At 48.6% G+C, this 24,864-nt stretch overlaps 1 protein-coding gene across 3 annotated transcripts in view; it reads right to left on the bottom strand.

The window, feature by feature from the left end:
- Window positions 1–24,864, bottom strand: part of WIPI1 (WD repeat domain, phosphoinositide interacting 1) — a 68,810-nt gene that overhangs the window by 1,731 nt on the left and 42,215 nt on the right. For all 3 annotated transcript variants that reach the window (XM_040434872.1, XM_040434873.1, XM_040434874.1), the window contains exons 6-10: window positions 23,872–23,964; window positions 23,735–23,805; window positions 2,571–2,678; window positions 926–1,087; window positions 750–857 (exon numbers count right to left, since the gene is read on the bottom strand). In XM_040434872.1, coding sequence (XP_040290806.1) covers window positions 750–857; window positions 926–1,087; window positions 2,571–2,678; window positions 23,735–23,805; window positions 23,872–23,964 — 542 coding nt within the window. The remainder of the gene's footprint in view (window positions 1–749; window positions 858–925; window positions 1,088–2,570; window positions 2,679–23,734; window positions 23,806–23,871; window positions 23,965–24,864) is intronic.

The raw sequence follows: 24,864 nt of genomic DNA, 5'->3' as shown, positions 1-24,864 counted from the left end.
TCTAAACCATATAGATATGACCCAGGAGAAAAGCGTTCTAACCAGTCTAGATAGGACCAAGCAGAAGGCTGCTGACGCATCTCGATATGACTCAGAAGCTGGAAGAGCCTTCTATCCAGTCTAGATAAGACCCAAAAAGAAGTCTTCTAACCAGTCTAGATATGACCATGGGGAAGATCCTTCTAACCTGTGTAGATATGACCTAGGGGAAGGAACCTTCTAACCAGTCTAGATATGACCAGGGGAGGAACCTCCAAAACAGTCTAGATGTGACTAAGGAGGAGCTGCATTCTAACCCACCTAGATAAGACCCAGGAGGGGGAAGAGACCTCTAACCTGTCTATATATGACCCAGGAGGAAGAAAAGCTTTCTAACCCATCTATGACCCAGGGAAAAAGCGTTCTAACAAGTCTAGATATCACTTGGGGAGGAGCCTGCTAACCAATCTAGATTTTACCTGGGGAGGAGGAACCTTCCAACCAGTCTTGATGTGACCTGGGGAGGAGATGCCTTCTAACCAGTCTAGATATGACCTGGGATGGAGGAGCCCGCTAACCAGTCTAGAAATGACCCAGGGGAGTAAGAGTCCTCTGACCAGTCTAGATACGACTGAGGAGGAAAGTGCTAACCAGTCTATATATGATGTAACTCAGGAGGAAGTCTTACAAGCCTGGGTCTTGTGACATCTAGAATACTGATAAACATCAGTGGAACCAAAGAGCACTGGGATGTCCATGGTCATACTTACCTGTGCTTCCTTATTAAAACACACTCGCCACCATCTTGTGGATCCAGGTTATAGATGTAGAGAAGGCCACTGGAAGAGGACACCAGGAGCCGTGGCAGTTTCTGTATCCTGAAAGCAGAGGAATTGTGTCAGTATCTGACATCAGAGAAGAGGCGTCCAGGGGTTAACGCACTTACGTCACCAGAGTACACGCATTTTTCTGCCCAGAGAAGCTGAGACGGACAGTGGCGAAGGCGCGGTCCTGGTTCATCATGTCTGACACCTGAGCTGGGAGGTAGGTTGAGGCAGCCATGAACATCTTTCCCATATAGCCGCTCCAAGAAGAGTTTTCCTCTGATCTATGGGGGCGATATAGCAATATAATAGTCAACTGAGCTGCAGATCCCAGGACCGTTCCCAAGCACAGACCGCATTCTACAAGTCACATCAACGAAGCATCAGTGACCAAATAGTGCCATCTGCTGGTGACCAAAAGGAACTGCAACCTGATCAAAGGCGTATCAAATGAACACAAGGACAATAGCAGTTTACCAACCCTTGTACTTCTCACCTCAGTGCATCCCTCCAGTACTGCCCCCTGTGGTCTTCACTAGTAACTGATCCCTCCAATACTGCCCTCTGTGGTCCTCTCTAGTAACTGATCCCTCCAATACTGCCCTCTGTAGTCCTCAGTAGTAACTGATCCCTCCAGTACTGCCCCCTGTAGTCCTCAGTAGTAACTGATCCCTCCAGTACTGCCCCCTGTGATCCTCACTAGTAACTGATCCCTCCAGCACTGCCCCCTGTGGCCTCACTAGTAACTGATCCCTCCAATACTGCCCCCTGTGGTCCTCACTAGTAACTGTGATCCCTCCAGTACTGCCCCCTGTGGTCCTCTCTAGTAACTGATCCCTCCAATACTGCCCTCTGTAGTCCTCAGTAGTAACTGATCCCTCCAGTACTGCCCCCCTGTAGTCCTCACTAGTAACTGATCCCTCCAGTACTGCCCCCTGTGGTCCTCACTAGTAACTGTGATCCCTCCAGTACTGCCCCCTGTGGTCCTCAATAGTAACTAATCCCTCCAGTACTGTCCCCTGTGGTCCTCACTAGTAACTGTGATCCCTCCAGTACTGCCCCCTGTGGTCCTCACTAGTAACTGATCCCTCCAGTACTGCCCCCTGTGGTCCTCACTAGTAACTGATCCCTCCAGTACTGTCCCCTGTGGTCCTCACTAGTAACTGTGATCCCTCCAGTACTGCCCCCTGTGGTCCTCAATAGTAACTAATCCCTCCAGTACTGTCCCCTGTGGTCCTCACTAGTAACTGTGATCCCTCCAGTACTGCCCCCTGTGGTCCTCACTAGTAACGGATCCCTCCAGTACTGCCCCCTGTGGTCCTCACTAGTAACTGATCCCTCCAGTACTGTCCCCTGTGGTCCTCACTAGTAACTGATCCCTCCAGTACTGCCCCCTGTGGCCTCACTAATAACTGATCCCTCCAATACTGTCCCCTGTGGTCCTCACTAGTAACTGATACCTCCATACTGTCCCCTGTGGCCTCACTAATAACTGATCCCTCCAATACAGCCCCCTGTGGTCCTCATTAGTAACGGATACCTCTAATACTGCCCGTGTGGTCCTCATTAGTAAGTGATACCTCTAATACTGCCCCTGTGGTCCTCACTAGTAACTGTGATCCCTCCAATACTGCCCCCTGTGGTCCTCACTAGCAACTGATCCCTCCATACTGCCTGTGGTTCTCTCTAATGATTACAACTCCATCTCAACTTGCAGTTTTCTCATTCATCAGGATAAGAGGCTCGTGTAGCATCCCTCGGTCTCACCTTTCTGGTACATGCTCCAGTTTGAAGATGTGCACGGTCTCCGTATTGCTGGACACACAAAGGAACTGAGAGTCCATGCTGAATACCAGGGAGCTGATGTTAACGTATCTGTAGTACAAGAGAAGAAATGACAGCAATGTCTTGTCGCTTCCAGAGCAGCAGCATGCAGAGCTGTGTAGAAGTATTCACCCCCCAGGTTCCCAGATTTTTTGCATCCTTGTTGGAATACTATTTTTTTATTTGTAGAAAAGTGAAGACAAGCACTGTAGTCTCTGGCCGCCAAGGAACATCGCCAGGATCCGTCCTGTGCGCCCAGGAACCCGGCCGGGATCCGTCCTGTGCAGGTGTATATAATTATACACTGCTCAAAAAAAATAAAGGGAACACTTAATCAACACAATGTAACTCCAAGTCAATCACACTTCTGTGAAATCAAACTGTCCACTTAGGAAGCAACACTGAGTGACAATCAATTTCACATGCTGTTGTGCAAATGGGATAGACAACAGGTGGAAATTATAGGCAATTAGCAAGACACCCCCAATAAAGGAGTGGTTCTGCAGGTGGTGACCTGACCACTTCTCAGTTCCTATGCTTCCTGGCTGATGTTTTGGTCACTTTTGAATGCTGGTGGTGCTTTCACTCTAGTGGTAGCATGAGACGGAGTCTACAACCTACACAAGTGGCTCAGGTAGTGCAGCTTATTCAGGATGGCACATCAATGCGAGCTGTGGCAAGAAGGTTTGCTGTGTCTGTCAGCGTAGTGTCCAGAGCATGGAGGCGCTACCAGGAGACAGGCCAGTACATCAGGAGACGTGGAGGAGGACGTAGGAGGGCAACAACCCAGCAGCGGGACCGCTACCTCCGCCTTTGTGCAAGGAGGAACAGGAGGAGCACTGCCAGAGCCCTGCAAAATGACCTCCAGCAGGCCACAAATGTGCATGTGTCTGCTCAAACGGTCAGAAACAGACTCCATGAGGATGATATGAGGGCCCAACGTCCACAGGTGGGGGTTGTGCTCACAGCCCAACACCGTGCAGGACGTTTGGCATTTGCCAGAGAACACCAAGATTGGCAAATTCACCACTGGCGCTCTGTGCTCTTCACAGATGAAAGCAGGTTCACACTGAGCACATGTGACAGACGTGACAGAGTCTGGAGACGCCGTGGAGAATGTTCTGCTGCCTGCAACATCCTCCAGCATGACCGGTTTGGCATTGGGTCAGTAATGGTGTGGGGTGGCATTTCTTTGGAGGGCCGCACAGCCCTCCATGTGCTCGCCAGAGGTAGCCTGACTGCCATTAGGTACCGAGATGAGATCCTCAGACCACTTGTGAGACCATATGCTGGTGCGGTTGGCCCTGGGTTCCTCCTAATGCAAGACAATGCTAGACCTCATGTGGCTGGAGTGTGTCAGCAGTTCCTGCAAGACGAAGGCATTGATGCTATGGACTGGCCCGCCCGTTCCCCAGACCTGAATCCAATTGAGCACATCTGGGACATCATGTCTCGCCCTATCCACCAACGTCACGTTGCACCACAGACTGTCCAGGAGTTGGCAGATGCTTTAGTCCAGGTCTGGGAGGAGATCCCTCAGGAGACCGTCCGCCACCTTATCAGGAGCATGCACAGGCGTTGTAGGGATGTCATACAGGCACGTGGAGGCCACACACACTTACTGAGCCTCATTTTGACTTGTTTTAAGGACATTATATCAAAGTTGGATCAGCCTGTAGTGTGTTTTTCCACTTTAATTTTGAGTGTGACTCCAAATCCAGACCTCCATGGGTTGAAAAATTTAATTTCCATTTTTTTTTTTTTGTGTGATTTTGTTGTCAGCACATTCAACTATGTAAAGAACAAAGTATTTCAGAAGAATATTTAATTAACTCAGATCTAGGATGTGTTATTTTTGTGTTCCCTTTATTTTTTTGAGCAGTGTATATATATATATATATATATATATATATCTCATATATATAAAAATGAGTTTCTGTCTAGACGTTCTTTATGCGCGACCAAACGACTGGACCGATCTTCACAAAATTTGGCACACAGGTACATCAGGTGTCCGGGAAGGTTTTAGACCGGGTCTCAGCTCTCTAGGATGTACCGTTCCTGAGAGATCCACAAAAAATAATTAGCCCCCCCCCCCCAATACAAGCCTGTAAGTCTTACTCCAGGTTTACATAACAACCCAGCCATTTTTCTATACTGGTTAAAGAGGCAGGCAATGTGGAGGTCACTGTTAAAGGGGCGGTCACTGTGAAAGTCACTGTTAAAGGGGCGGTCACTGTAAAAGTCACTGTTAAAGGGGCAGCCACTGTTAAAGGGGCGGTCACTGTTAAAGGGGCGGTCACTGTTAAAGGGGCGGTCACTGTTAAAGGGTTGCCACTTTCACTGTGAAAGTCACTGTTAAAAGGGTTGCCACTGTGAAAGTCACTTTTAAAAGGGCGGATACTGTGAAAGTCACTTTTAAAGGGGTGGGTGCTATGAAGGTCCCTGTTAAAGGGGCGGTCACTGTGAAAGTCACTGTTAAAGGGGCACGCACTGTGAAAGTCACTATTAAAGGGGCGGTCACTGTAAAAGTCACTGTTAAAAGGGTGGCCACTGTTAAAGGGGTGGTCACTGTTAAAGGGGTGGTCACTGTTAAAGGGGCAGTCACTGTGAAAGTCACTGTTAAAAGGGTTGCCACTGTGAGTCACTGTTAAATGGGCGGTCACTGTTAAAGGGGAGGTCACTGTGAAAGTCACTGTTAAAAGGGCGGATACCGTGAAAGTCACTTTTAAAGGGGCGGGCACTGTGAAGGTCCCTGTTAAAGGAGCGGTCACTGTGAAAGTCACTGTTAAATGGGCGGTCACTGTTAAAGGGGCGGCCACTGTAATAGTCACTGTTAAAGGGGAGGTCACTGGGAAAGTCACTGTTAAAGGGGCAGTCACTGGGAAAGTCACTGTTAAAGGGGCGGTCACTGTAAAAGTCACTGTTAAAGGGGCAGCCACTGTTAAAGGGGCGGTCACTGTTAAAGGGGCGGTCACTGGGAAAGTCACTGTTAAAAGGGTTGCCACTGTTAAAGGGGCAGTCACTGTTAAAGGGGTGGTCACTGTTAAAGGGGCGGTCACTGTAAAAGTCACTGTTAAAGGGGCAGCCACTGTTAAAGGGGCGGTCACTGTTAAAGGGGCGGTCACTGTTAAAGGGGCGGTCACTGTTAAAGGGGCGGTCACTGTGAAAGTCACTGTTAAAAGGGTTGCCACTGTTAAAGGGGCAGTCACTGTTAAAGGGGTGGTCACTGTTAAAGGGGCAGTCACTGTGAAAGTCACTGTTAAAGGGGCAGCCACTGTTAAAGGGGTGGTCACTGGGAAAGTCACTGTTAAAGGGGCGGTCACTGTAAAAGTCACTGTTAAAGGGGCAGCCACTGTTAACCTCCTCAGGACCGCCGTATGCAGGATTGCGTCTTTGCGGCGGTCCTGTTGTTCTGGGTGGACGCGCCGGTGCGTCCTCTCGCGAGACGCGAGATTTCCTGTGAACGCGCGCACACAGGCGCGCGCGTTCACAGGATCGGAAGGTAAGCGAGTGGATCTCCAGCCTGCCAGCGGCGATCGTTCGCTGGCAGGCTGGAGATGTGATTTTTTTAACCCCTAACAGGTATATTAGACGCTGTTTTGATAACAGCGTCTAATATACCTGCTACCTGGTCCTCTGGTGGTCCCCTTTGTTTGGATCGACCACCAGAGGACACAGGTAGCTCAGTAATATGTTGCACCAAGCACCACTACACTACACTACACTACACCCCCCCCCCGTCACTTATTAACCCCTTATTAGCCCTTGATCACCCCTGATCACCCCATATAGACTCCCTGATCACCCCCCTGTCATTGATTACCCCCCTGTCATTGATCACCCCCCTGTAAAGCTCCATTCAGATGTCCGCATAATTTTTACGGATCCACTGATAGACTGATCGGATCCGTAAAAATCATACGGACGTCTGAATGGAGCCTTACAGGGGAGTGATCAATGACTGTGGTGATCACCCCATATAGACTCCCTGATCACCCCCCTGTCATTGATTACCCCCCTGTCATTGATCACCCCCCTGTAAAGCTCCATTCAGATGTCCGCATGATTTTTACGGATCCACTGATAGACTGATCGGATCCGTAAAAATCATACGGACGTCTGAATGCAGCCTTACAGGGGCGTGATCAATGACTGTGGTGATCACCCCATATAGACTCCCTGATCACCCCCTGTCATTGATTACCCCTCTGTCATTGATCACCCCCCTGTAAAGCTCCATTCAGATGTCCGCATGATTTTTACGGATCCACTGATAGACTGATCGGATCCGTAAAAATCATACGGACGTCTGAATGCAGCCTTACAGGGGGGTGATCAATGACAGTTGGGTGATCACCCCATATAGACTCCCTGATCACCCCCCCTGTCATTGATCACCCCCCCTGTCATTGATCACCCCCCTGTCATTGATCCCCCCCCCCCTGTAAGGCTGCATTCAGTCTTTTTTTTGGCCCAAGTTAGCGGAATTTTTTTTTTTTTCTTACAAAGTCTCATATTCCACTAACTTGTGACAAAAAATAAAATCTCACATGAACTCACCATACCCCTCACGGAATCCAAATGCGTAAAATTTTTTAGACATTTATATTCCAGACTTCTTCTCACGCTTTAGGGCCCCTAGAATGCCAGGGCAGTATAAATACCCCACATGTGACCCCATTTCGGAAAGAAGACACCCCCAGGTATTCCGTGAGGGGCAGATTGAGTCCATGAAAGATTGAAATTTTTGTCCCAAGTTAGCGGAACGGGAGACTTTGTGAGAAAAAAATAAAAAATATCAATTTCCGCTAACTTGTGCCAAAAAAAAAAAATTTCTATGAACTCGCCATGCCCCTCATTGAATACCTTGGGGTGTCTTCTTTCCAAAATGGGGTCACATGTGGGGTATTTATACTGCCCTGGCATTCTAGGGGCCCCAAAGCGTGAGAAGAAGTCTGGTATCCAAATGTCTAAAAATGCCCTCCTAAAAGGAATTTGGGCCCCTTTGCGCATCTAGGCTGCAAAAAAGTGTCACACATCTGGTATCGCCGTACTCAGGAGAAGTTGGGCAATGTGTTTTGGGGTGTCATTTTACATATACCCATGCTGGGTGAGATAAATATCTTGGTCAAATGCCAACTTTGTATAAAAAAATGGGAAAAGTTGTCTTTTGCCAAGATATTTCTCTCACCCAGCATGGGTATATGTAAAATGACACCCCAAAACACATTCCCCAACTTCTCCTGAGTACGGGGATACCAGATGTGTGACACTTTTTTGCAGCCTAGGTGGGCAAAGGGGCCCACATTCCAAAGAGCACCTTTCGGATTTCACTGGTCATTTACCTACTTACCACACATTAGGGCCCCTGGAAAATGCCAGGGCAGTATAACTACCCCACAAGTGACCCCATTTTGGAAAGAAGACACCCCAAGGTATTCCGTGAGGGGCATGGCGAGTTCCTAGAATTTTTTATTTTTTGTCACAAGTTAGTGGAAAATGATGATTTTTTTTTTTTATTTTTTTTTTCATACAAAGTCTCATATTCCACTAACTTGTGACAAAAAATAAAAACTTCCATGAACTCACTATGCCCATCAGCGAATACCTTGGGGTCTCTTCTTTCCAAAATGGGTCACTTGTGGCGTAGTTATACTGCCCTGGCATTCTAGGGGCCCAAATGTGTGGTAAGGAGTTTGAAATCAAATTCTGTAAAAAATGACAAGTGAAATCCGAAAGGTGCTCTTTGGAATATGGGCCCCTTTGCCCACCTAGGCTGCAAAAAAGTGTCACACATCTGGTATCTCCGTACTCAGGAGAAGGTGGGGAATGTGTTTTGGGGTGTCATTTTACATATACCCATGCTGGGTGAGAGAAATATCTTGGCAAAAGACAACTTTTCCCATTTTTTTATACAAAGTTGGCATTTGACCAAGATATTTATCTCACCCAGCATGGGTATATGTAAAAAGACACCCCAAAACACATTCCCCAACTTCTACTGAATACGGAGATACCAGATGTGTGACACTTTTTTGCAGCCTAGGTGGGCAAAGGGGCCCATATTCCAAAGAGCACCTTTCGGATTTCACTCGTCATTTTTTACAGAATTTGATTTCAAACTCCTTACCACACATTTGGGCCCCTAGAATGCCAGGGCAGTATAACTACCCCACAAGTGACCCCATTTTGGAAAGAAGAGACCCCAAGGTATTCGCTGATGGGCATAGTGAGTTCATGGAAGTTTTTATTTTTTGTCACAAGTTAGTGGAATATGAGACTTTGTATGAAAAAAAAAAAAAAAAAAAAAAAATCAGCATTTTCCACTAACTTGCGACAAAAAATAAAAAATTCTAGGAACTCGCCATGCCCCTCACGGAATACCTTGGGGTGTCTTCTTTCCAAAATGGGGTCACTTGTGGGGTAGTTATACTGCCCTGGCATTTTCCAGGGGCCCTAATGTGTGGTAAGTAGGTAAATGACCTGTGAAATCCTAAAGGTGCTCTTTGGAATATGGGCCCCTTTGCCCACCTAGGCTGCAAAAAAGTGTCACACATCTGGTATCGCCGTACTCAGGAGAAGTTGAGGAATGTGTTTTGAGGTGTCATTATACATATACCCATGCTGGGTGAGATAAATATCTTGGTCAAATGCCAACTTTGTATAAAAAAAATGGGAAAAGTTGGATTTTGCCAAGATATTTCTCTCACCCAGCATGGGTATATGTAAAATGACACCCCAAAACACATTCCCCACCTTCTCCTGAGTACAGAGATACCAGATGTGTGACACTTTTTTGCAGCCTAGGTGGGCAAAGGGGCCCATATTCCAAAGAGCACCTTTCGGATTTCACAGGTCATTTTTTACAGAATTTGATTTCAAACTCCTTACCACACATTTGGGCCCCTAGAATGCCAGGGCAGTATAACTACCCCACAAGTCACCCCATTTTGGAAAGAAGAGACCCCAAGGTATTTCGTGATGGGCATAGTGAGTTCATGGAAGTTTTTATTTTTTGTCACAAGTTAGTGGAATATGAGACTTTGTAAGAAAAAAAAAAAAAAGAAAAAAATCATCATTTTCCGCTAACTTGTGACAAAAAATAAAAAGTTCTATGAACTTACTATGCCCATCAGCGAATACCTTAGGGTGTGTACTTTCAGAAATGGGGTCATTTGTGGGGTGTTTGTACTGTCTGGGCATTGTAGAACCTCAGGAAACATGACAGGTGCTCAGAAAGTCAGAGCTGCTTCAAAAAGCGGAAATTCACATTTTTGTACCATAGTTTGTAAACGCTATAACTTTTACCCAAACCATTTTTTTTTTACCCAAACATTTTTTTTTTATCAAAGACATGTAGAACAATAAATTTAGAGCAAAATTTATATATGGATGTCGTTTTTTTTGCAAAATTTTACAACTGAAAGTGAAAAATGTCATTTTTTTGCAAAAAAATCGTTAAATTTCGATTAATAACAAAAAAAGTAAAAATGTCAGCAGCAATGAAATACCACCAAATGAAAGCTCTATTAGTGAGAAGAAAAGGAGGTAAAATTCATTTGGGTGGTAAGTTGCATGACCGAGCAATAAACGGTGAAAGTAGTGTAGTGCAGAAGTGTAAAAAGTGGCCTGGTCTTTCAGGGTGTTTAAGCACTGGGGGCTGAGGTGGTTAAAGGGGCAGTCACTGTTAAAGGGGCGGTCACTGTTAAAGGGGCGGTCACTGTTAAAGGGGCGGTCACTGTGAAAGTCACTGTTAAAAGGGTTGCCACTGTTAAAGGGGCAGTCATTGTTAAAGGGGTGGTCACTGTTAAAGGGGCAGTCACTGTGAAAGTCACTGTTAAAGGGGCAGCCACTGTTAAAGGGGAGGTCACTGTGAAAGTCACTGTTAAAAGGGCGGATACTGTGAAAGTCACTTTTAAAGGGGCGGGTGCTATGAAGGTCCCTGTTAAAGGGGCAGGCACTGTGAAAGTCACTATTAAAGGGGCAGCCACTGTTAAAGTCACTGTTAAAGGGGTGACCACTGTTAAAAAGGCGGTCACTGTTAACCACCTCCCGACCGCCTAACGCACGGATGCGTCCGGAAGGTGGTTGATTCATTCCACCTGGACGCATCCGTGCGTCATCTCGCGAGACGCGAGATTTCCTGCGAACGCGCGCACACAGGCGCGCGCGCTCACAGGAACGGAAGGTAAGAGAGTGGATATCCAGCCTGCCAGCGGCGATCGTTCGCTGGCAGGCTGGAGATGTGATTTTTTTAACCCCTAACAGGTCCTCTGATGGTCCCCTTTGTTTGGATCGACCACCAGAGGACACAGGTAGCTCAGTAAAGTAGCACTAACCACCACTACACTACACCCCCCCATCACTTATTAACCCCTTGATCACCCCTGATCACCCCATATAGACTCCCTGATCACCCCCCTGTCATTGATCACCCCCCTGTCATTGATAACCCCCTGTCATTGATAACCCCCTGTAAGGCTCCATTCAGAGGTCCGTATAAATTTTACGGATCCACTGATAGATGGATCGGATCCGCAAAACACATACGGACGTCTGAATGGAGCCTTACAGGGGGGTGATCACCCCATATAGACTCCCTGATCACCCCCCTGTCATTGATCACCCCCCTGTCATTGATCACCCCCCTGTCAGGCTGCATTCAGACGTCCGTATGAATTTTACGGATCCACTGATAGATGGATCGGATCCGCAAAACACATACGGACGTCTGAGAGGAGCCTTACAGAGGAGTGATCAATGACGGAGGTGATCACCCCATATAGACTCCCTGATCACCCCCCTGTCATTGATCACCCCCCTGTAAGGCTGCATTCAGATGTCCGTATGATTTTTACGGATCCACTGATACATGGATCGGATCCGCAAGACACATACGGACATCTGAATGGAGCCTTACAGGGGGGTGATCACCCCATATAGACTCCCTGATCACCCCCCTGTCATTGATCACCCCCCTGTCAGGCTGCATTCAGATGTCCGTATGATTTTTACGGATCCACTGATACATGGATCGGATCCGCAAAACACGGACATCTGAATGGAGCCTTATAGGGGGGTGATCAATGACAGGGGGGTGATCAATGACAGGGGGGTGATCACCCCATATAGACTCCCTGATCACCCCCCTGTCATTGATCACCCCCCTGTAAGGCTCCATTCAGACATTTTTTTGGCCCAAGTTAGCGGAAATTATATTTTTTTTTCTTACAAAGTCTCATATTCCACTAACTTGTGTCAAAAAATAAAATCTCACATGAAGTCACCATACCCCTCACGGAATCCAAATGCGTAAAATTTTTTAGACATTTATATTCCAGACTTCTTCTCACGCTTTAGGGCCCCAAGAATGCCAGGGCAGTATAAATACCCCACATGTGACCCCATTTCGGAAAGAAGACACCCCAAGGTATTCCGTGAGGGGCATATTGAGTCCATGAAAGATTGAAATTTTTGTCCCAAGTTAGCGGAAAGGGAGACTTTGTGAGAAAAAAATAAAAAATATCAAATTCCGCTAACTTGTGCCAAAAAAAAAAAAATTCTATGAACTCGCCATGCCCCTCATTGAATACCTTGGGGTGTCTTCTTTCCAAAATGGGGTCACATGTGGGGTATTTATACTGCCCTGGCATTCTAGGGGCCCTAAAGCGTGAGAAGAAGTCTGGTATCCAAATGTCTAAAAATGCCCTCATAAAAGGAATGTGGGCCCCTTTGCACATCTAGGCTGCAAAAAAGTGTCACACATCTGGTATCGCCGTACTCAGGAGAAGTTGGGCAATGTGTTTTGGGGTGTCATTTTACATATACCCATGCTGGGTGAGATAAATATCTTGGTCAAATGCCAACTTTGTATAAAAAAATGGGAAAAGTTGTCTTTTGCCAAGATATTTCTCTCACCCAGCATGGGTATATGTAAAATGACACCCCAAAACACATTCCCCAACTTCTCCTGAATACGGAGATACCACATGTGTGACACTTTTTTGCAGCCTAGGTGGGCAAAGGGGCCCACATTCCAAAGAGCACCTTTAGGATTTCACTGGTCATTTACCTACTTACCACACATTTGGGCCCCTGGAAAATGCCAGGGCAATATAACTACCCCACAAGTGACCCCATTTTGGAAAGAAGACACCCCAAGGTATTCCGTGAGGGGCATGGCGAGTTCCTAGAATTTTTTATTTTTTGTCACAAGTTAGTGGAAAATGATGATTTTATTTATTTTTTCTTACAAAGTCTCATATTCCACTAACTTGTGACAAAAAATAAAAACTTCCATGAACTCACTATGCCCATCAGCGAATACCTTGGGGTCTCTTCTTTTCAAAATGGGGTCACTTGTGGGGTAGTTATACTGCCCTGGCATTCTAGGGGCCCAAATGTGTGGTAAGGAGTTTGAAATCAAATTCTGTAAAAAATGACCAGTGAAATCCGAAAGGTGCTCTTTGGAATAATATGCACAAAACAGAAGATAAAATCGATTTTAGAGGAAAATTGTTAGGAAACATTCTTTCCTGTATATTTACTTGTATATAAAGTGCTGCCAAAAATTACAAGGAAGAGGCACTCAGATACAAGCTGTATATCACATAAAGGAAGGCATCATACACAGCCTTGAAAAATTATGATTGATGGCCTGCTGGTGACCCTCAAAAACATTAGGGGCGAGGGCCTGCTGCTGAGCTGACCATCTAAATCATTAGTGGTGAGGGCCTGCTGCTGAGCTGACCGTCTAAAACATTAGGAGCGAGGGCAGCCTAATAAGCATGTTGATATGATGGAGGAGGAGGACGAGTAAAGGAAGACTGAACCATATACCCTTGTTTGTGGTGTACACCATAAAAGCCACATGTAAAGTGCCTTTATATTCAGCCGCTTTCCTCTGGTGGAGTAGAGAAGTCAGGGGCAATCCAGGCCTTGTTCATTTTTTAGTCAACCTGTGCCAGCATTTTTAGTTGACAGGCGGATGCGCTTATCAGTTATTATGCCCCCAGCAGCACTAAATACCCGCTCTGACAAAACACTGGCAGCAGGGCAGGCCAGCACCTCCAAGGCGTAAAGCGCCAGTTCGTGACCAGCCTGGACACCCAATAGTTGCAAGGCACAGATGGATCATTGCGGGCGCTGACATGGTCTGCTTGTCGGGATTCGAACCCGTGACCAGCCACATCCCAGGCGGTAGCCCTGCTTACTAGGCTACCGTCCTCTCTGGACATTACTCCCTGAAACCTATTATGTAACCTCAGTCTTGCCAAGCCTTGCTCATCACCCTTGATTCCCCACACCTGGTACTTCCCTATATAAGTCCAGCCCCTTGCACTCTAGCTTGCTGATTATTGAGCTCCTGAGCCTTGATCAAGCTTCTCCTCATCTGCTGCTCTTGCTACAACTGGAAGTCCACTGCTGACCAGGAATTGCCTACCGACTACTCTTCTGCTTGTCCCTACCTACTGAACTGCTACCACCGTTGCCATCCGGATTGTCTGACCACGCTTACTGCCGCCTGCCCTGACCCACCGCCTGCCTACCGACTATGCCTCTGCCAGACTTCCTGCACCTACTACCTGCCTGCGGTCCTTGCCACTGGGCTCCACTCCTACCTCCAGCCAGCGGTCCTCTGACTCAGGTGAGCCTGTAGGACTGTTACAGAATAATCAGCCACACTATGGAGTCCGCAATGGCCACTCTGCGTAAGCAGGTCTCCGAACTTCAAGAATTTGGTACTACATATCAGGAGAAATTTGCCCAGCTCCAAGGCGTAGTCCAAAGCCAACAGAGGGAGATTATTGAACTACAGAGGCAACTCCTGGACGTTCGCGGCGCACCCGCAGACACCCGCATGCCACTCCCATCAAGATTCAGCGGCGACAGACGCCAGTATCAGGGGTTTCTAAACCAATGCCGCATCTATTTTCAGATGTACCCGGCCCCCTTCACCACCGAGAAAAAGAAGGTGCTATTCGTGGTCAATCTCCTGACGGATGAAGCATTAGCATGGGCATCACCATACGTGGAGACTAACAGTCAGCTCCTGGACAACCTAAACAACTTTATCACCGCCATGAGCCAAGTCTTCGATGACCCCAACCGCTGTGCGACAGCCGAGGCGCGACTACATGGTCTGCGGCAAGGGAGACGCTCCGTCACCGAATACACCGCCGAATTTCGCCGTTGGGTCACGGACACCACCTGGAACCCAGCGGCACAGAGAAGCCAATTCCGGCGAGGCCTGTCAGAATTAATAAAGGACGAACTCGCCAGAGTTGAGGCCCCGGACGATCTGGATGACTTCATTCAGTTATGCATCCGGATAGATCAAAGACTCTCCGAGAGGAAGAAAGAAAGACTCTGGTCCTCGGACCACAGACCCACTTACTCCTTCTCTTCCACCGCCCAGCGCAACCCCCAGTCAGTAACTGAACCTATGCAGGTCGACGCTCTACGTAGGTCTCTATCCACAGCTGAGAAGGAGAGAAGGCTGGCCGAAAACCTCTGCCTCTACTGTGGGGAGCCGGGTCATTTTGCCATCAAATGTCTTTATAAGATCCGAAAGACTATTGCCGTCACGGAGCTAAAGGAGCAACCACAGACTCCAACCCCGCCAGCAGCCCCGGAAAATAACAACACGGCGGCTCATGGATCCCACTTCATCGTCCCCATCCTCATCGACATTGAGGGGCGACAACTCCCCTGTTCAGCGATGTTAGACTCCGGGGCGGGAGGCAACTTCATGGACCTAACCTTCGCCCGCGAAAAGAACATTCCACTGACAATCAAGGCAGCCCCCGTTGACCTGGAAACCGTCGACGGATCCCCACTCTCCTCGGGGCCGGCCACTCACGAGACCACCGAACTACAACTCCTCATAGAACCTGATCACCGTGAAAAGATCCACTTCTCTCTGATCGCCTCCCTGAAGTTCCCAGTGATCTTGGGCCTCCCATGGTTGGCCACCCACAACCCCTCGGTGGACTGGGAAACCCGTTGCATACGATTCCCATCCGAGTTCTGCACGCTAAATTGCTCCCACAAACCCGTCTTTCCACCCGAAGACACCACCATCTTAAAACTATCCGTCAAGGATCTGCTACCCCCTCAATACCGTGAGTTCCAGGATGTCTGCGACAAGAAAAACGCAGACAAGCTGCCACCACACCGACCCTATGACTGCCCTATAGAACTGTTGCCCGGGGCCGAAATACCCTTTGGCAGTATCTACTCCCTCTCAGAGCCTGAACTCAAGGCTCTGAAAGAGTACCTGGACGAGGACCTGAGGAAGGGGTTCATCCGGCCCTCCACCTCCCCCGCGGGAGCCCCCTTTTTCTTCGTAGAGAAAAAAGACTCCTCCCTGCATAGACTACAGAAAGCTTAATGACATAACCGTAAAAAACCGGTACCCGCTCCCACTGATTTCCGAACTCCTTGAGAGACTCCGGGAAGCGAAGATCTTCACCAAACTCGACCTTCTAGGGGCCTACAACCTCGTCCGAATCCGCCCTGGGGACGAATGGAAGACCGCCTCCCGGACACGTTATGGTCATTTCGAGTACCTGGTCATGCCTTTCGGACTCTGCAATGCTCCCGCCACCTTCCAGCACTTCATTAACGACGTCCTCAGGGACATGCTGGATCTGTTTGTAGTCGTTTACCTGGACGACATCTTGATCTTCTCTGAAGACCTCGAGCAGCACCGCGAACACGTCCGCAGGGTACTGCAGAGACTCAGACAGAACTCTCTCTATATCAAGCTAGAGAAATGCGAGTTTGAGCGAACCACCACTCAGTTCCTCGGATACATCATCTCCCCAGAGGGCCTAAGTATGGACCCGGGGAAGGTCCAAGCTGTGATGAACTGGCCCATTCCGAAAAACGAGAAGGAGATACAAAGATTCATTGGCTTCGCCAACTTCTATCGGAAGTTTATCCGGAACTTCTCCAAGGTCATATCACCAATCACCCAACTCACCAAGAAGGCAGTCCCCTTCTCCTGGACAGCCGAGGCCCAGGAGGCCTTCACCAAGTTGAAACTCCTCTTCACTTCTGCCCCAATCCTAATCCACCCGAACCCCGAGCTCCCATTTACAGTCGAAGTGGATGCATCAGACTCTGCGGTGGGCGCAGTTTTGTCACAACGGACAGGGGAGAGGATGCTATTACACCCGTGCGCATATTTCTCCCGCCAGATGTCCCCCTCCGAGAAGAACTATGACATCGGGAACAAAGAACTGCTGGCGATCAAGGATGCCTTCTCCGAGTGGAGACACCTGCTGGAGGGAGCCACCAACCCCATAATCGTACTAACTGACCACAAGAACCTCGAGTTCATCCGCAGCGCTAAGAGACTCTCAGCCAGACAGGCCAGATGGAGCCTATTCTTTTCCCGCTTCAACTATCTCATCACCTATCGCCCTGGATCAAAAAACGGCAAGGCTGACGCCCTCTCCAGAATGTTTTCCGAGCCCTCACAGAGTAACAAGGGCCAAAATAACATCTTACCCGAGAGAAGGGTCGTAGGGGCCACCTACTCTAAAGAACTCCTGGGCACAATCAAAGAAGGATACGAAAATGACCCCTTCCTTGCCCACCCCACAAGGAATATCAGCCTTACGTTTAAGAACGGTCATTGGTTTCATCAGGACTTACAACTATATGTACCAGAAATCGCACGGCTCGAAGTGCTCAAATTCAACCATGACTCCAAACTGGCCGGCCATTTTGGCATAAGAAAGACCCAGGAGCTTCTCTCCCGCTCCTTCTGGTGGCCAACATACAAGGAGGACATCAAGAGGTACATCTCCTCGTGCGCGGTCTGTGCCCGCAATAAGACTCTTCGTTCCTCCCCTGTGGGTCTGTTACAACCCCTCCCTATTCCCTCCAGCCCCTGGGGCTCGATCTCCATGGACTTTGTGGTAGACCTTCCTCCTTCAAAAGGGATGAACACTATCCTGGTCGTGGTCGACCGTCTCACCAAGATGGCCCATTTCATCCCCTACAAAGGCATACCCACCGCCAAACAGACGGCCGATCTAATTCTCAGAGAGGTCTTCAGGCTGCATGGGATCCCGGACGACGTGGTCTCCGACCGAGGCGTACAATTTGCCTCAAAGTTCTGGAAGAACTTCTGCCTGGCGCTCGGGGTTAAAGTGAACCTATCCTCCGCTTTCCACCCTCAGTCAAACGGGCAGACTGAGAGAACTAATCAGACCCTAGAGCAGTACCTACGCTGTTTCAGCTCCCACCTGCAGGATGACTGGCTTGACCATCTCCCCACGGCCGAGTTCGCCTACAACAATGCTGAGCATAGCTCAACCAAGCACAGCCCTTTCTTTGCTAACACAGGCTCGCACCCGGTGTTCATTCCCCACCTGCCCGTCGCCTCCACCCTCCCAGCAGTGGCCGAACGCCTAACAACCCTACAGGAGGCACAAAAGAACATTATAGACAACCTCCAGCTCGCCCAGAGGCGTTTTAAACAGGGAGCAGACAGACGTCGCAAACCCACCCCGGGCTTCCATGTGGGAGACAAGGTGTGGCTGTCCACCAGGAACCTCAGATTGAAGGTCCCCTCCAAAAAATTGGCCCAAAGATACATGGGTCCGTTTCGGGTCACCGAACAAATCAACGAGGTCACGTTCCGGCTCGACCTTCCGGACTCCATTAGGGTGCACCCTGTCTTCCATTGCTCACTCCTCAAGCCATACGTGGAGAACACCTTCACAGGCCGCCACTCGCCCCCTCCACCACCCGTGAGGGTACAGGGTAAGGAAGAATACGTTGTCGCAAAGATCCTCGACTCCAGGATCCACCGGGGAAGACTACAATACCTAATTGGGTGGGAGGGTTACCCTCCCGAGGATAACTCCTGGGAGCCAGAAGAAAATGTCCACGTCCCCAGACTGGTAAAAGAGTTCCACCAACGGCACCCCGGTAAGCCTGCCCCTGCGGTGCCCGGAGGTCACCTTGGAAGGGGGGGGGGGGAGTACTGTCGGGATTCGAACCCGTGAACAGCCACATCCCAGGCGGTAGCCCTGCTTACTAGGCTACCGTCCTCTCTGGACATTACTCCCTGAAACCTATTATGTAACCTCAGTCTTGCCAAGCCTTGCTCATCACCCTTGATTCCCCACACCTGGTACTTCCCTATATAAGTCCAGCCCCTTGCACTCTAGCTTGCTGATTATTGAGCTCCTGAGCCTTGATCAAGCGTCTCCTCATCTGCTGCTCTTGCTACAACTGGAAGTCCACTGCTGACCAGGAATTGCCTACCGACTACTCTTCTGCTTGTCCCTACCTACTGAACTGCTACCACCGTTGCCATCCGGATTGTCTGACTACGCTTACTGCCGCCTGCCCTGACCCACCGCCTGCCTACCGACTACTCTTCTGCTTGTCCCTACCTACTGAACTGCTACCACCGTTGCCATCCGGATTGTCTGACCACGCTTACTGCCGCCTGCCCTGACCCACCGCCTGCCTACCGACTACGCCTCTGCCAGACTTCCTGCACCTACTACCTGCCTGCGGTCCTTGCCACTGGGCTCCACTCCTACCTCCAGCCAGCGGTCCTCTGACTCAGGTGAGCCTGTAGGACTGTTACACTGCTATGTACTCCTTCACCACCTTACAAAACTTTTCTCTCCTTGTGACACTAGGCCGCGCATCAGGGTGAGGTTGCTGGCGGGGTGTCATGAAACTGTCCGAGGCCTTGGAGAGTGTTGCCCTGCCTCTTTTGGAACTGCTGTGTGTTCCCCTTGTCTCCCCTCCTCGGTTGGCCAAGAAACTACGTACTCTGCTGCCAGCATTGTCAGATGGAAATTTTTGGAGCAATTTTTCCACAAGGACCTTCTGGTACTGCACCATTTTGCTAGTCCTCACCACCACAGGAATGAGAGATGAGAAGTTCTCTTTGTAGCGGGGGGGGAGGGGGGGGGGGGGCGAGAAGGGTTAACAACCAGTAATCCGTGTTGCCAAAATGCCTATAATACGAGGGTCACGGGAAAGGCAACCTAACAAAGTCAGCCATGTGTGCCAGAGTACCAACAAGCAAGAATTCGCTGTCCTCATCAGGAGGATGACTCTCAATCTCCTCATCCTCTTTCTCCTCTTCTACCCATCCACGCTGAACAGATGGAATAAAACTTCCATGGGTACTACCCTCTGTAGCGGAAGCAACAGTCTCCTGCTCCTCCTCATCATCCAATTTGCGCTGAGAAGACGAACTGAGGGTGGTCTGGCTATCACCCTGTGTACGGTCTTCCCCCATTTCCACCTCTTCCACATGCAACGCGTCCTCCTTCATTGTGGGCAGGGAGCATTTCAGTAGACACAGAAGCGGGATGGTTACACTGATAATAGCGTTATCGCCGCTCACCATCTGTGTTGATTCCTCAAAGTTGCGTAAAACCTTATAGAGGTCAGACATCAAGGCCCACTCGTCGCTTGTGAAGAGCGGAAGCTGACTGGAAAGGCAACGACCATGTTGCAGCTAGTATTCCACTACTGCCCTCTGCTAGTCACAAAGCCTGGCCAACATGTGGAACGTCGAGTTCCAGCGCGTGCTCACCTCGCACAACAGTCGGTGAGCTGGTAATTTCAAGCGCTGCTGCAGTGTTGCCAGACAGGCGGCAGCTGTAGATGACTTTCGGAAATGTGCACACACACGGCGCACCTTCACCAGTAGCTCAGGCAAATTGGGGTAGGTTTTGAGAAACCACTAAACCACTAAGTTGAACACGTGGGCTAGACATGGTATGTGTGTGAGCTTGCCGAGCTCCAAAGCCACCACCAAGTTACGGCCATTATCAGAGACAACTATGCCTGGTTCTAGTTTGAGTGGCGAGAGCCACAGCTCAGTGTGGTTTCTTATCCCCTGCCACAGCTCTGTGGCGGTGTGCCGTTTGTCACCTAAACATATTAGTTTAAGCACGGCCTGTTACCGCTTCCCCACTGCAGTGCTACACTGGTTTCAGCTACTGACTGGTGCTGCAAGATGATAATTCAGAGGTGGAAGAGGAGGAGAAGGGAGGAGGTGGTGGCGGAAATCCTGATGGAAGTAGGGCCCGCAATCCCTGGCGTCGGTAGCACCTGTGCCATCCCAGGGCACGACTCGCTCCCGGCCTCCACAACGTTCACCCAGTGTGCCGACAGGGAAATGTAGCGTCCCTGGCCGAATGCACTTGTCCATATGTCAGTCGTTAAGTGGACCTTCCCAATATCCGAGTGTGGGATCACTTGTTTGTCAAGACTCTCCATGGTTGGAGGAAGGAGACTCAGGGTGAGGATTCTGTTGACCATACTCTTGGATACTGAGACTGGACTTTGTGGAAGACAGGGTGGTGGTTAACCGACTGGAAGCATTATCTGCTGCAATCCAACCGACCACCTGGTCGCACTGGTGTGACTTAGAGAGTGGTGTCCTGCGCCACCCTGCAAACTGGGACATGAAGCTAGGTATCGTGGATGAGTGGTTTATTTTGTGCTCTGGCAGCAGGCACAGTTTCACCATGCACAGGGCCATGGCCTCTGCGTGCACCATCAGCAGCACGGCCACTTCCCCGTCCCTTACTGCTCGCTTTCTGCATATTAAATGGTATATATGCTTGCAAGTATGTCACACGTACAGTAGCACAGGTTTTGTAAGTGTATGTGCAGATAAATTAAACTGAATGTCACTGATATTTAAGATGTGAACACGTTATACAGGAGATGTAGCGCTGGTAATGTAACTGTCCGCAGCGGACACTGTCTATGTAAAAAGTACACTGGATGTCACAGATATTTTTAGTATGCACACACGTTACACAGGAGATGTAGCGCAGGTAATGTCACTGTCCGCAGCGTCTATGGAAAAAGTACACTGGATGTCACAGATATTTTTCGGCTGCGCACACGTTACACAGGAGATGTAGAGCAGATAATGTCACTGTCTGCAGCGGCCAAACAATTGCAAGCTATTTAGCACAGGTTGCGCTAAAAATATATACTGCTGCCAGATACAATAGTCCTTAAAAGGACTTTTGGGTCTCTAACACCAACCCCGCCTAACCAAAAAATTTCCTTTCTAGCAATTCTGCAGCTGTCTGACATTTTCTTAGTCTTCCAGGCCTTCTCTTGACCTCCACTTTTCTTGTTAACTGCTATTTCTTAATTACATTTCAAACTGAGGAAATGGCAACCTGAAACTACCTGAAAAGGCCTCACAGTCCCCTGATCTGCTGAAGCTTTTACCATGGCCCTCACAGTCCTCTGATCTGCTGAAGCTTTCACCATGGCCCTCACAGTCCTCTGATCTGCTGAAGCTTTCACCATGGCCCTCACAGTCCTCTGATCTGCTGAAGCTTTCACCATGGCCCTCACAGTCCTCTGATCTGCTGAAGCTTTCACCATGGCCCTCACAGTCCTCTGATCTGCTGAAGCTTTCACCATGGCCCTCAGTCCCCTGATCTGCTGAAGCTTTTACCATGGCCCTCACAGTCCTCTGATCTGCTGAAGCTTTCACCATGGCCCTCAGTCCCCTGATCTGCTGAAGCTTTTACCATAGACCTCACAGTCCCCTAATCTATTGAAAGTTTTACAATGGACCTCACAGTCCCCTGATCTGAACATCATTGAAAATCGGTGGATAGACCTCAAAAGAGCAGGGCATGCAAGACGGCCCAGGAATCCCACAGAACTGAAAGACTTCTACAAGGAAGAATGGAGGAAAATCCCTTAAACAAGAAGTGAAAGACTCTCGGCTGCTACAAAAAGCATTTACAAGCTGTGATACTAGCCAAAGGGGGTGCTACTAGGTACTAACAATGCAGGGGGCCCAAAGTTTTGCTTCAGTTGTTATTTTAAAATTATTATTATTATTATTGTAAAAGATGAAAAAAAAAAAAAGTTTTAGCTTAAAATACATAGGTAATGTGTCACCTATAACTTTATGACTTTTGGAGATCATTTCATCCTCAATGCGCTTAAGGCTAGTTTCTCTGGCATTGTGATTTGGCAGCCAGTTCCAGCAGAGAATGCCAGGAATTGGCCAAACACAAACTGCAGCGCGTTGCAGTTTTTGCTTGCTAGCAGATGGATATCTGCCGGACCCCATTATATTTAATGGGGCTGGCAGGTATTCCAGCTGCATCCGGCAGTGCCGGTTCTGGAGAAATCCGGCAGGATGTTCTCTGCCGGAAAAGCCTGCCGCAATTGCTGCCGGAGATGTGAAACTAGTCTAACTGTTCGCAGTAACAGTAATTTTGACCAGGGGTGCCCAAACTTTTAGCATAACTCTGTATATATGTACCTAGAAGAACTGATGCTGTAAACAGGTGTATGTATATGAGTACCTAGAAGAACTGGTGCTGAATGAAGGTAATATTCTTACCAGGGACTGTATTTGTGAGTTATAACCTCCCTTCTGATCCTCAGCTGAGATCTCCAACTGACACTGGACAGGAAGTCAGTTACTTCTGTATTCTTTCCCGAGACGGACATTGAGGCTCCCATAGGAGTACATAGAGACTATAGCATCCTGCCCACACATAAGATGTCCGTTCGAGATCACAGAGAGTTGGTCACGACACAGCTGAGGATCAGAATGGAGGGGATAACTCACAAATACAGTCACTGATAAGAAGATTACCTTCGCTACCTTTCTAACAGGTCAGAGAATAATTTTTTTTTGTGGGAGTGCTTCTATTAAGGAAAGCATTCTTAGGATACGGCCACATACAGTTTTTTTGGAGGAGGTTTTGAGGCAGATCTGCCTGCAGAATTTTCAGCCAGAGGTGGATGCAGCAAAAAAGAGATATAAATCCTTCCTTTATATTTCCGATTCCTTTTGTAACCACTGCTGGCTTAGGCAGAAAATCCTGCAGGCAAATCCTCCTCAAAACCTCTTCCAAAAAACTCTGTGAGGCTGTACCCTTAATGCAGAGCATTTCCCCCACACCTGTCTAAGAGTTTAGCACAAGGATGGATACTGAAGCGGAAGTAGCCAAGTATGAAGTGCAGGGGAAGGGTGGTATGGGGGTTGAGAACTGTGTGTTTGCAGGGGCTGAGTACTTTTTACAGCACTCCTTAAATAAATGTGTGCGTCTCACCTCTTCATTCCTCTCCTGAACTCATACAGTCTCTGGCCCTCGGGGATGGAGAATACCCGAATCACGGTACCCTGTAATGAGAGGGAGGGTCAGCTGGTGCGGGTCACCACGGCATGGCCCTACTTTCTCACACTCACCTTCTCCGATGCACTGGCCAGTTTGGTCCCTGTGGAGTTGAAGGCGATGGCAGCGAGGGGGCTGTCATGGGCCGGGATTGTGCATTCTATTTTCTGTACAGAAACACAACACATCAGCATTCTCCGAACCTCACAGTGCCCACCCACAGCGTCACTGATGACATCATTAGCACTGGCTCACTGCTGGCACAGAAAGGCGCAAAAATAGCATTCCTATTAGAAGATGTAAGAAGCTTCCATAGTAACGCTGATCGAGTCCACATTATTCCAAGGCCGCCTGCTTCTCACTGCATCCTTGTAGCTTAGTCCATCTGCCGGAGCAAAATCACGAGGGCTCAAGGAACCATAGTGCACTCACTAGCCATGACGTGTAGAGGGTCACGGCCCCTTTGTCAAGTGTATGCCATCATCACGTAGCTCCATTTAAATACCATAGAACTAGTTTTTTATTTTATATTTTTTTATTTATAGGACTAACATCACCACCTACTAACGTGCTAAAAAATTCACTTTTTACGATATCTGTTCTCTAGCTATTGGAAAGGAGAAGTATCTCTTTACTGACTAACCCTACACTCAAAAGAATGAAAGAAAACCGGCACTCCCAAAAATCTTTGCTGGTGATAGATTTATTGGTCACTCATGTGACGCGCGGCTGACCAATAAATCTATCACCAGCAAAGAATTTTGGGAGTGCCAGTTTTCTTTCATTCTTCTGATTTTGAGATTATGTCCACACAAACCGAGCACCCCTCAACCAGTACGCTGTGCCGCCTGACTTCATTACACAGTAACCCTGCACTCAGACATGCCCACTCCATTAATTATATGTGATGACTATTAGAATACTAAGGGACTAAAATGTGAGATTCTTTTTCGCGCAAGAAACTCATTTCCACAAAGAAAAAACACCAAAACGCCAACGCCACGATTTCCCTCACAGTTATACGTCTTCAATGTCAGCGAAAAACAGGTTGTTTTATAGCCTGTATT

The sequence above is a fragment of the Bufo bufo genome, chromosome 6 (assembly GCF_905171765.1).
Source record: "Bufo bufo chromosome 6, aBufBuf1.1, whole genome shotgun sequence".
In the NCBI taxonomy this organism is placed as follows: Eukaryota; Metazoa; Chordata; class Amphibia; order Anura; family Bufonidae; genus Bufo; species Bufo bufo.
Note: the sequence above shows the minus strand (reverse complement) of the source record. Positions and strands in the feature narration are given on the sequence as shown.